The sequence below is a fragment of the Triturus cristatus genome, chromosome 8 (assembly GCF_964204655.1).
Source record: "Triturus cristatus chromosome 8, aTriCri1.1, whole genome shotgun sequence".
Classification (NCBI taxonomy): Eukaryota; Metazoa; Chordata; class Amphibia; order Caudata; family Salamandridae; genus Triturus; species Triturus cristatus.
In genome coordinates this window covers 302086954-302100263 of record NC_140591.1, presented here as the reverse complement: position 1 = coordinate 302100263, position 13310 = coordinate 302086954, and the positions used below count along the sequence as shown (strand labels likewise).

At 42.6% G+C, this 13310-nt stretch overlaps 1 protein-coding gene across 3 annotated transcripts in view; it reads right to left on the bottom strand.

Moving 5' to 3' along the window:
- The window catches only part of IFT88 (intraflagellar transport 88), a 537246-nt gene that overhangs the window by 339582 nt on the left and 184354 nt on the right, over nucleotides 1–13310 (bottom strand). For all 3 annotated transcript variants that reach the window (XM_085621562.1, XM_085621564.1, XM_085621563.1), the window contains exon 15: nucleotides 224–323. In XM_085621562.1, coding sequence (XP_085477688.1) covers nucleotides 224–323 — 100 coding nt within the window. The remainder of the gene's footprint in view (nucleotides 1–223; nucleotides 324–13310) is intronic.

The window sequence follows — 13310 nt, the reverse complement described above, 5'->3', positions numbered from 1 at the left end:
GGAAGCAAAACGAAACGACAACACCCACGTTGTTACACAAAAGTAGTGAATTGGAAACGGTGTCTGCATGACTTGGAGGGAAGAGGTCACCCTAGATGTCGCATGACTTCCCCAGTCTGCTGATACAGCTTTCCAGGCGTACTACTAGGAACGTTTGTGAACTCCTCAATGCAGCATTTAGATGACTCCTTTGTTTCCTCTAAAATGCATAAAAAAAGACTACCTGATCAAAATCTTTTTGCCTCAGAAAGGTGATTGCTTTGTTTATTTCCAAGTCATTGGCTAACTCCACATACTGAGACGCTTTCACTGCTTCAACACACCTAGGAGATAAGCAAAAGTAAATAAACCAAATGAGTGCCATACATCATAATTGATCTTTAATATATAAAGTGCACAACAATTTGGATAAAAACAACACTTTTAGCTGCCAATTCTCTTGCACCTTAGACACAAATCCAGAAATGTCAAACATCTTGCTATAAAAAATGTGTACTTGATCACACAGTTACTTGTGTGAAACAAACCATTTTTAAAAATAACTCTTAAATGTTTATGGCAGATCTTGTTTTTTGTAAGCAAAGTTTGTTTTTATCGTTTTGTTTTAAAAGAGGCAGTATGTAACAATCCATACAGTTATGCAATAGCATTACAACTAGTGTAAACTAAATATTCTATTTTAACTTTTAATTACATAGGTAAGTCGTGTTTTTCTTTAAATGTAATGTTTCTTTAAACGAAGTAGTAGACTTTTATACAGACAATCCCTTCTGACACAGATTCATGCTGTATTTCCATATCTGATGATATATTGGATTTAATATTCACATTCTTTGTGGCTATCTGAGAGTTTATCTAATTTCTCCTGCCTCTTGAACATTCTTAACTCAATGAGGCAGACAGTACACAGGACATGTCAATTATTCTGTTTTCCTTGGACATACATTTCCAAATGGTTATGGATCATATTTGTTATCTACTCCATAACCACTGGATTGCATATTTCCAACTGATAGAAAAGTATTGAAGGGGCTTTGTTATGTTTTTTTTAAAATATGTTCTTTATTAATCTTTGGTGATGGTAACAGGAGAGTGTATCATATCTCTGTTACAGGGAATTATAGCTTTTCATTTTTGGGCCTCCAAGTCCCGACATAATATGCTCTGATTCTGCTAGAACTGGGTATGCCAATAAATGCCATGTAGCACTCAGGGTGTCTTTCCAAGAAATATGTAATTTTGCATGTGCCTACCAAGTACACGATCAGGATCACACAGTCTACCACTGCAATTAGGCACCACTGCACTGGCAAAATATTACCATTGTCGAGGTAGGGGAGAGGAGCGTAACCACTCAAGGATTCACCGCTTGATATCATATGATACTCTGTGCATTTAGATATATATTATATATAAATATTTCAGGAGATTGAAAATGGATGTCTCCTAATAGCATGTTATTTAACAGAAGTATATGAATGAAAATACAATCCCACAATTTCAATATAGTGCATAGTATATAGAGTACAAGGGAAAACACCAATTAGCAGCAGCGGTCTGTGGAGGGAGTTCTGTGGGGTGGAAAGGCGGGGCAGGGTGGGGGGTACTAAACACCGGAACATGGATAATTGGAGGTAAGTAAACAATTAAATAAATAAAACGAATTTCGTAGCACGCCCAGCATCACAAAATGCGGGGCAGCGCGCGCTACGAAATCCGTTTTATTTATTTAATTGTTTACTTACCTCCAATTATCCATATTCCAGTGTTTAGTACCCCCCACCCTGCCCCTCTCCGCCCCGCCTTTCCGCCCCACGGAACTCCCTTCACGGACCGCTGCTGCCAATTAGTTCTTCACAGCTTGCATGATACTGACACTATACACAAAAACAGCCATGATAACAGCCAGGTGGCATCTTCAATGATTTCATCTCACTGAACAGATTTAACCCCCTGTTTTCTTTAACTACTTTAAAAAAAATAAAACATATGTAAGCAGGCCAGGCCAAATTAAGGAGATTATATATTAAACAAACAATGTGCCCTAAATGAACTATAACTTGTGCCCTCACCATGCATGGCTAATTACCTCTCATATTACATTGCTCATGACATGTTCTTTGACTTCACTGATAACATCACTGCAACATCTGAAATTACATAATTAATAAGAACATTGTGCCTGGGGAGGGTTTGAGTTATAGTTACCTTAGGGCACTAGTTATAGGTACTTGAGATAACTTAAACTGGTGAGTTTCAGTGGTTTTGTTTGAATTTTCACAAAACTAAAATGTCCTTTTAAACGTTGTTTTTTCCTTAAAAAAATAAAACAGAGATAGAAATAATGAAGACTTCACAATACAAATGAAAAAGTCATAAACATTTACAAGTCAAGGTTCTGTCTTCATCCTGCTGTACTAAGTCAACCTTGACTCCCTCATATAGCACGTTCTGTGTGATGTGGTGTATCTCAATCTGGATGTTTCCCAAAGGGTCAGCAGTGATCCTCTGGTAATCTCTTAAATCTCTGAGTTGTCTCATGATTTCTTATTCATAATCTGACGTATTTTGGAGGAAGATGGCACACTCTTTGTCTACTGGTTTAATTAGTATCTTTCTGTTGTTGGCTAGTGAGTCCAGTGCTTGTCTCTTACTGATGGAGATATTGCAAGGGATGTGCCTTCTCTGTGTCTCAAGTGTATTGACCTGTTTGAGCATGTATTTTCAAAAGCCAGGATTTCTGGAGTTATGAGATGACTGGGAGGTTCAAACTGGAACAGTGACTGTAACCCAGTGCCCTCACTGGGGGGAGATGTAGGCTTGTTTTTGAAAAATAAATTATATCTGATAGTTCTAAAGAACCGGTAGAGTTTACTCCAAAATCTAAAGAAATCCAACTTCTCAGTTATTCAAATCCCAGTCCTGCTAAGCATATTGTTCTCATCTTGCATGAGGATGTATTCCGAAATGTTAAACATAGAGTATTTTTTATTAGGATGTGGACCTGTGTTCCTGTTCACCAACTGTAGTATTGGTTCCTCTCTTGCCTGTCCCCTGTCTGGTAGTTGTTGTTGCCTCTCCATCCTCTGCCTCGATACCTGCCTCTCCCCCCCTGTCTTCCTCGTCTATGTTCTTGCTCTAAAAAACGAGGTGTTGTGGGTGCTGTTCCTGGTGCTTGGTCCCTGTTGCTAAGTCCCACAATTTCTTGATCGTCTGAACTGACTGATGATTCCGATAATGTTCCCCTATGAGATAAGTAATGGTTCCTAGATGTAGTGTAGAAATCTGGTCTCAACTAGGAATAAACTGCTTCTATGCTGAACCTATATTTGCCTATTTTCTTCCCTAACTGTATCGAGTGAAACTCTTCAATTGTTTTTTGAAGTGAGTCTAGTAATACCTGTTGGACTTAATTTTATCCTCTAGCTCACTAATTTATCGTTTTGGTATGTTGAGTTCTTCAAGAGCTGTGTCTATGCCCAACACCATCCAATGGAGCGAGCAGTTGTTGACTATATAGCTAACGTTTTTTAATTTGTCATTGTCCATGAAGATTACCAGTATATTTCTGACCTGTGAGCCAAATGGTATTATGTCTCCTTTGGGATATTCGGTTAGTAATTTCCCATGCAGTTCTGTGCGCACAGCTTTTTTCTTTTGTCTTTCCAACTCCTCTATGTCAGCACGATTCCCTAGCTGTGGAGTCACGCCGGAAGGCAACAAGGATGCACCTCCTATAATTCTTGCCATGCAGTCGTCACTATAGGACAGTGTCTCCGGTGCCATAATACCTACTAGAACCAGTAAGTAGAACCAATTCTATGAATTAGTCCTTGTAGACCAGTGTCTGCACTAAATCTGTATTATGTCACAAGGACAACCCTATCCACCCACGGGGACCAGGGTCAGCATTAGCTATGTACACAGAGTCCACCATGGGTCTCTTTCTCCCTTTACCAATAGTACGGGGAGACCACCAATTAATGTATTACTCAAGCAATCAAATAGTAAGTTCTCATTTGGACTGCATCTACACAAAACAGAGACTGAGAGGGTTTATGTTGCTGTTATATATTATCCAATATACATGCAGATGGCAGTACAACTTAATATAAAAAACAAGTGCAAACGACACAGTGAGTGAATAAATAAGTAAGTAAATATATACCAAAGACACAGTAAATTCTCCCTGGTTCATTACACTCTTTGTCTATCGGGTATGCGTATACAACGTTGCACAATAGGGATCATAAATGATCTGAGAACCAAGAAAGATAAATGTTGACGTTCGACCCCATTTGAGTAAAAGGGTCTCTTCAGGAAAGAAGTCGTCTGGCTCAGTAATTGCCAGGAGACAGAAAACGGGGCTATTCATCAGTTTGTATAAATCACATCTAAATGCAAATTGATCTGGTGGCTCCGTGGACTAAAGCAGCCACTGCAGGGGCCTGTGTTCAACCTCATGGTCACAGGTTCAAATCCCGGCGGGTCCACTCAGCCTTTCATCCATCTGAGGTCGATAAAATGAGTACCATTGAGTTGGGTAACAATAAACATCTGTTATTCAGCGCCAGGACACCTACGGGTAATCGTGCGCTTTACAAATACACCTGTTATGTTATGTTATCTCAACGGGCCATGGTTGCATAATTACATAACTCACCAATGAGAAGTACATTTCATTGTGTATCTACTTAAACTAGCCAATGCCACCATAGTCGGTAGGACACCTAATTAAATCACAACATCCTATGGTGTGAAATGACACTATTATCACCAAGTGGAACCGTGTACATTAGCCAATCATCCTAATTACAAAGGCGCCTCACTGTGGTAGGCTATGTCAAACTCCATTCAATTGTTTACCCGTGGGCAAATCCTGACTGTACATATAATGCAAAAATCCACGAGATAACCACTAGCCACTGCCCAAAGACCCACATCATCTGTCATCATTAAATCCACCCTGTGTCAAGCAATAAACTAATCTATCACCAACTCTAGTGTAGTATTATCAGAGCGCCAAGGATCACCCATTTATCATTGCCAACCAATGGCGTAAAGTAAGGTGTGTCGGGGATGCATCTCTGTTAGACTGTCTTGAACTACTCGCATAGCACTTGCATCCGTGCCTTGTAGGTCAATGACTCAAGTTACAATTTCAATTTACAGGAGATCTGCAATATACCAAACAAGTACAACATAAGTGCGCTACAGATCAGTTACAGCCCATAACACCCCGCCAAGATCCCAGCCCACCAACCCTACGTGTACACTAGTGAACTGTGGGCCTCTCATGTTAACATGCTAGTTAGTAATAAGTTAGTCGTTACATGCCAGGATGGGGTTGTAAGCAGATATGATTTTAAGGTAGACCAGCTATTTCTGGGTCTTGAAACAGGATGGAGCAGGTCTGTGTATAATTCAAGCTCAGCATTGCAATAGATAAGTGTTTCCAGTCAGATCCTAAACTTGGGAGCTCTGCCCCTTCCCCGTCAACATGTCAGAAGTCTCTCAGCAAGTGGCATTAGCATCTACTTTAATGTTTGTTTAACAATTAGGTTACACAACTGGTCAGGGGACAAGTAGAGTGTTAGTTTAGTAGGTATTTGTCAATTAGGAACTGTTTTAAGTTCTTAGCGAAAGGTCTGTGTGCATCGAGTTCCAAACTCTGGAAGCATTTGCCAAAAAGGACCGGGAGATAGTTTTTTAAAAATCTTGATGGTTAATGGAAAAGGATATGGTGCTTCTGAGGGAGCGGCTACCCCTAAATAGGATGAGTTTTGTATAAGATATTTCAGTGTTCTGCAATGCAGAGCTTTGTTTATGATACAAGCCTGTTTGAAGAGGCTTCTTGCTTCTATTGGGAGCCAATTTAGGGCATCAGTACAGGCGCACTGTGGTTGAAATGTGTTCAGTTAGTGGCAGTGTAGTTTCATCAGTGCATTTGATTAAACTGAGGATACACAAGCACCAGTTATAGATCCCTAGAAGCAAAGGAGAGCTTTTTAGAGAGTGATATTCCCTTATAAATTCCTAGAAGCAAATAAGAGCTTTTTATAGAGGAGTACTGCATTCCATAGGCCTATGAGTCGAGAGAAGCTAAGAGGAGTCAGGCAGATAATGTATTTGTAGAGTTGCATGGGGAGTTCTGATGTGTGAACTGGCAGCGTGGCCTTGAAATGGCGCAAAGCAGAAAACGAGAAACAGCACCTTTTAGTCCTAAGTGACGCAGTGGTCAGGATCATCAGAAAAGGGGGGTGATTCAACAGGTCTCAGGATTATGGGAGAAAAAGATGATTGAATTGTGGGCATCTTTTGTGAAACGTCAAGAGTCACTAAGTCATGCCGCAACAATTACATCTCTGATTCCCAGGAAGATTCCACAACTTCAGGTGCTTGTGATGACGAGGTTGAGTTTGGTCGAGAAAAATAGGGCAATCAATTTCCAATTGGGGCTCAGTTAGGAATGGGTTGGATGGGATGGGTGGCTCAGGTATACACAGGATTTGTGCAGATTGCGATCCTTAATCTTGGAACTCAGGAAAGAGCATCTTGGTGAGAGGCTACCTTCTTTCAGTAGTCATCTTACTTCCGAGCGAGTTAGTCCCATCCCTCCGCATCCATTGGCTTTGATCCTATCCTCGCTCGTCAAGTGGCTCTCTTGCCCTCCATTATGCTGGCATCTAGTCCCCTGCTTCTCAGACTATAAATCCTCAGAGAGAACATACTGCCTAAGGGAGTTCCATGTATCTTTGGGAGGGGAAGTAATCAGCAGTAGTATAACTTTAGTGTCCATTTTCTAATTACAGTATGTTATCCGGGATCTCCTTAACTAATCCCAGCGCAAGGCCCCAAGGGCAACAGCTGCATCAAAACACTGATCATTGAAGTGAGAATCTCAAATATTCCCTTCCGTACTTTACACACTTGGCTTGACAATGCCCCAAGGTTGCAAAGTTAGCACCCCTTTTTCAACATCGGTAATATTTATCATTGATTCTAACCCCCATTTTGAACAATAGTACTGATAGAAGTGCATTTGATGCAACTATTTAAAATATACTTCTCTAGGTCTACTATTAACCAAGATACTTTTGGTTTGTGAACAGCACAATAGAGATTGCTGTTCAGTATTTTTTATATCCATGTCCCTCTGCTAGACTCTTTAATGGGGGCACCGGGGCTGGTCTACCCGTGCTGCAGACATCCTAGTATAATATTGAGGCCTTTTTTCCCATTCCCTGCACTGTCATGATCTTGGTAGGCACGTCCAGAGATCTTGGTTTCTTAGTGAATCAGCTGGCTTCTGACTTAACTGTGAGTTATATCCTTAAGTATAAAAAGATATCCAGACTCAATGTGGCCCCAGTAGATTTGAAGTGAGTAAGTGACATAAATCTATTATTTCAATATAATTGACCAAGCCAGGGAGCCCTGACTTGTCGAGCTGTGATATAGCCTTAGGTTCAAACGTTGCTTGTATACAGGTTAATGGAGTGTGAGGTGAATACACTTCACATATTTATGGACCACTGCATTCTACCCAGCAATTTGACCTGAGATTCAGCTACGTCATTCTATACATCCACCAGACCTTTTATTTTATTAAGTGGTTCTTTATTACCTATACCCTGACACCTAAACTCCTCCTCACGTATCTCAGTCTCCAGCTTCTGTAGTATGCTGGCACTGTTGAGCTCAAAGTATTCTATGATGACCTAGTTCAATTCGTCATGGAAGACCATAACTAATGAGAACTCTGAGAGAAATCGTCAATTTCTATATCGGTCATTTTGCGGACCCTACATATTAAACATACTGGTGGGTAATCAGACAGAGTCTGCAGGAGTTTCTAGACCAAAACCGCCCACGTGCATTCATCTCTGCTGAGTAGCCAGTATTCCAGTTACGGCGACACATCATGAACTTTAGAGTGAAGAGTAATCTTTGATTTCAGGATTCTCACTTCTCCATAGATCGACTGATCTAAGTTTGGAGTATGACTGGTTTGTTAAGATGCAACTGTGTTGGAACTTTTCAAATAAAATATGGGTTTGTCCACAGAGCCACATAATTTTCTGTGGAATGAAGAAATGGCTCTTTGATGGTAAAAGCCTGGATTTCGCTAACTCTCCTTGTGGAAGTTGAGAGCCAGGAGGAGAGCTACTTTCCAAGCCAGAAAGTTTAGCTCGGCTTTGTGAATTGGTTCAAAGGGCTGGCTCATCAATTGCGCGAGGACCAAGTTAAATCTCCATTCCCAGCTCGCCGAGAGGGAAGGCGTGGAAGAGTTCCCAAATGAATTGCATCACTAGACTCAAGGCACAGAGAGACAGAGCTTGAGGTGGTCTTCTGTAGCGGGAAATAGAGGCGTGGTGCACCTTAACTGAAGAGAATGTGAGGCCTGATTTTGCTAAGGAGAAAAGAAATGGCAAAATCTGCTCCGGAGATGCTTGAAACGGGTGTAAGTCATTTTATTGGCACCAGCAGCAGAACCGTTTCCACTTTAGGCAGTACATCTTATTAGTGCTTTTGGCTCTGGATCTTGCAATGATATCTCTGCACTCCTGTGAGATATTCATGTCCCTAAACTCCAAGAACTCAGGAACCAGGCATGCAAATGAAGAGACTGCGGGATTAGGATGACATACTTGCCCCTTGTCTCTGGTCAGGAGAGATGGTGATGGTTGTAGGCATATGGGTTTCGATTCCGACAACAGAAAAAGGTCCAGGAACCAGGGTTGGCTGGGCCATCGTGGTGCTACCAGGAAGAGACAACATCATTTAATTTTCATTTGGTCAGCACCCTGGGAATTAATGGGATGGGGGAAAGGCATAAGCATATATCCCTGACCATCGCATTAAAATGGCATTCCCCCACGATCCTGGGAGAGGAAACCTGCTTGCATAGAACTGGCATTTGGCGTTTTCCCTCGTGGCATAGAGATCTAAAGCTGGCTTTCCCCACATCTGAAACACCTTGTTGAGCTGGTAATGATCCAATTCCCATTCGTGGCAACTGGACTGTGTTTTGTTTAACGTATTCGCTAGCATGTTGTGTAGCCCTCAAACATGCTCAGCTCCGAGCAAGATTCTGTGTTGCGTAGTCCAGTCCCACAGCTATTGCCCTTCCTGTGATAGCATGATGGATTTGGTTTACCCGTGCTTGTTGACATAGTAAATGCTGGTGCTTTGTCCGTACGAACCAGCACAGAGGAACATGCTATGCTTGGCACGAAAGCCTAAAGAGATAGAAAGATGGCCTTGAGCCCAAGCCTGTTGATGTGCTGTAATGTTTGCACACTGGACAATTTGCCCTGGATCTGTAGCTCCTGCATATGCTTACCCTCTCCAGTCATTCATAGAGGTGCCTGTTGTTAAAATGAAATCTGGTAGGATTTGAAGGAAAGTAGGGCCCTTTGAGAGATTTGGTCTGTGAAACCACCATTGCAGTGTATCCTTCATGCATGTTGTGATCTGTATTATATCCTCAAAGGATCCAGAGGCTTGCAGCCATTTTCTCTGGAGTTCTTCCTGAAGAGTTCTCATCCTTAGCCTGGCTAGTGGTACTAGATCTATCGCTGATGAACATATTCCCAGAAGTGATTTGTATGTTCGTACTGAAACCAACCCTTTTTTTACATGTTCTTTGCTAGCTATTGCAATCGTATTTGCCTCTCTTCTGAGGGGAAAGCATTGCTCTGGATGGAATATATTGTAGCTCCCAGAAACTATATGACTTGACTGGGAAGGAGTGAAGATTTTTCTCTGTTCACAGTAAGGCCAAGAGCCTGGAATAACTGAAGGCCAGCGTTTGTAGTTTGAGTGGCTTTCCGTGCCATTGGTGCTTTGAGCAGCCAGTCGTCCAGGTATGGAAATACCTGGAGACCTTGAGATCATAGGGTTACAGCTATCTAGGGTGTTTCCAAAGGTGACAAGGTCTAACACCCACACACCTGTTGTTATATTAAGCCACTGATGCATATGGTGGGAAATCTTCGCACCCACGGGCTGGGAGGGGAGCGAAGCTGGTACCCGGACGTGATCATTGTTTTCTGTTAGAGTCACATCCTTGGGAAGGTGTTCTTTTGCGGCCTCCTTGGCGAGAGAAACCAGCTGTAGAAGACTGGCAGTATGCTGGAGGGTTATAATTTTGCCAGTATTGAGATTGGTAGGCCTGATACTGTGTGGTTTATCTGGTAACGTCCTTTGTATGAGATAAAACCTCATTCTCTAGCCCCTCTGAATGGCACTTTCTTGATACTGTAATGTGCCTAAGGATTTTGCCATGTTTGTATCCGTCTTAATTGCTAAAAGTACCTCGTCTATGTGCTTTCCAAATAGGGAATCACAGTCGAAAGCCATATCGAAAATCTTTGTTTGCACCTGTGGCCTGAAGAGGTTAGTCTTCAACATCCCTGCCTCTTCAGTTCGGCAGCACCCGCCAAGTGTCTTAAACTAGTATTGGCTACATCCGGAGCGCAGTCAATAGCTTCCAACGCTGCACGTTCACCATCCAACAGGATCGTTCTAGCTTCCTGCCTTCTTTCCTCTGGAATGAGATCCACCAAAGCTCCCATATCCAACCACATCTGGCAGTCATAACGGCCGAAAATATGTAAAGCATTCACTGCTTTGATTGTGACTGCGGCCATAGTGTAGAAGCGCTTTCCTAGAATGTCCATCCTGCATCCCTGCTTATCAGGTGAGTAATGATTTGGGTAGCAGGGTTCTTGGATCTTCTTTGTGCCACTTGGGAAATGTCCGAATCTGGTCTGGGGTGTCCTGTGGGGCAAGATGGAGAATCCTCTGGAGCCCTATATTTTTTCTCAATCTGCAGGAATACCAGAGGTATGGTTGCCGGTGTTCTCATCATTTTGATTCCTTCTTGCCATATGTAGTCAATAATGGGTATGGAGTGCACAGACTTCCTAGTGTCCTCCTTGAAATCGGACTGGAAGCAGTCGGTCTGCTTGACTGTCACTGGCAAATGGAACCTGGTGGATGCTCTCTATCAAATTATGGAATCCTCCAATATCCTCCGGGGGGAGAATCTGATGGTAGATGTGGAGGAGGAGAAGGTGTTGGTATGATATAGTCAACCCAAGGATCTGGCACAGGGAGAGGATCTGGGAGCTCGCCTTCCTCTCACTCCTCGTCTGAAGCAGACATATCCTCTGCGATAGGACCTGTTGGTAAGTGGCGAGGAGTAATCATAGGAGTAACTGTTGATAGCAAAACAGGCATACCCAGTGGGTCTGCTAGAGGTAGTGGCCTCTCAGGTTGAGCCCCTGCCGGGGAAAACCTTTGCCTGTAATCCGCTAACATAGCCTGCAGATCTTGGATGAGAGAAGGCGGCAGATTGGCCATGTCTCTAGGACGTGGTTCTGGCTGAAAACCATACGAGTGGTAGTGAGGTGGAGCCACGTAGCTTTGTTGATAATACTGATCTCATCATGGTAATCCTCATCCTCCTCATCATTGTCTACTTGACATTTTATGTGCAGCTCTCATGGACTATGAGCTACACCATAAATACCATCATGGTCAGAGTCCTGAACGTCCAAGAGATGTGATGGCATTAAAGGTCATTCCTTACTGTACTCTGACATGGCTGGGAGTAGAAATGTTTTAGTTACCTTTGTATAATGAGTAACCCTCATCAACGGTGGCGTCAACAGTGCAGATACAGCCAGATGAGCAGATTCCATCATCGACAGTGTTGTCGTCCACGGTGCCGCCATCGAAGATAGTGACATTGACGTAGTGGTTGTCAAAGGAGCACTTATAGGCGGTATCTTCGTCAATGATATCTTCATCGATGGCCTTCGACGATGTTGCCGTCGGCAGTGATCCCAACGTCAGCGGGCTCTTAGCGAGCGAGACTCATGTCGACGGTATAGGACCCAATATTGTCGTTGTTGTTACAGTTGCTGTCGTTGACGGTGTCGATGATGTAACACTTGTCATCGTCAACGAATGTGGCAACGTCGTCGACGAAGGCTTCTTCCCCAGATTTATGCCTTACAGGGTCTGAGGAAGAGGCTCTGGAATGGTCTTTGCCCTTTATGGAAGGCATAGAGGACACAGACAATGTAGGCTCTGAGGAGTGTTTCACTCCTTTTAGAGTCCTTGGTCCCATGAGAAGGCTTGTGGTGTTTCCTACCTTCTCCATAGGAACTATAATGCAACATGGCTCTTGTGAGACTTTGAGGATCTATCCCTTTCTTCATCTGAAGAAATTGCCTAGTGTTTAGTGGTCTGGAGCCATAATAGGACCCTTCCATCTCTATCTAGAGTATTTGAGGAAAAGGTAGGGCAGATTTTGCATTCTCTTACCTCATGTTTAGGATGGAGGCAATATATACAATTCTTGTGTGGATCATCCACATGAACCATTTTCCTGCCACAGGTCTTACATGGGCGGAAAAGGCCTCTTCGGTCAGACATGGTATGAAGACTGCAGAAAATCCAGACGTTGTAGGAAAAACTGAGTAGCACTCAGGGAGACTCCCTTCTACATGATGTATGATGAAAATCTGAGGGAACCTGCCTCTGCTGGGGGTGTTCTAGAGGGTGCTGACAGCTGATTGGCTGTGTTCAACATTTGGTCCTTTTTTTAAAAGGACATAGATAGGCTATCAATAACATGGCAAGGGCCATTAGAGCCTATGATATTTGTTAAATACTTCTTGATTATTTTACCGTGGGTCTCCCATCTCGATGAAGGAGAATGATTCAACCAAGTAAATCTATGAAAGATACCCCAATACTGGATAATGGTGAACACCGAAATTTTGCCCTAGCAAGACCAACCTGTTAGACTTGCATGAGCAAAGCCTTAGATGGAATAAGACCTTCAGGTCAGAATTCCTCTGCAACTAGAACTTAACTGAAAACATCACACATATCCTTTTATAAAGTGAAAAGTACCCAAAGAGCAGAAAGATCTTTCTAGAGAAACTCATGAGACAAACTCAATAGGAAGATCTAACAATCACTCAGAAACTGCTCCAGGTGAAATACCTCCCTGATATTACGCAGAACGTTGCAGCCTTCCCCAGGCAGTAGAGAAAACTAGAAGATCTAAATTCACATCTATAACCCCTCCCACAAAGACGAAACTACGAAGGTAACATCTTTACTACTCATCTATGCGGAGAACAAAACCAAACACACTAAAAGAACACCTCCCTAGGAAGGCATCGACAAAATATGAAATACTTGCCAGTGAAGCTTTATTTTCAACCTCACTTTTCCTTCCTCAGTTTGAGTAATAATCCCGATGGTGGACTGAAATGATACTGTGT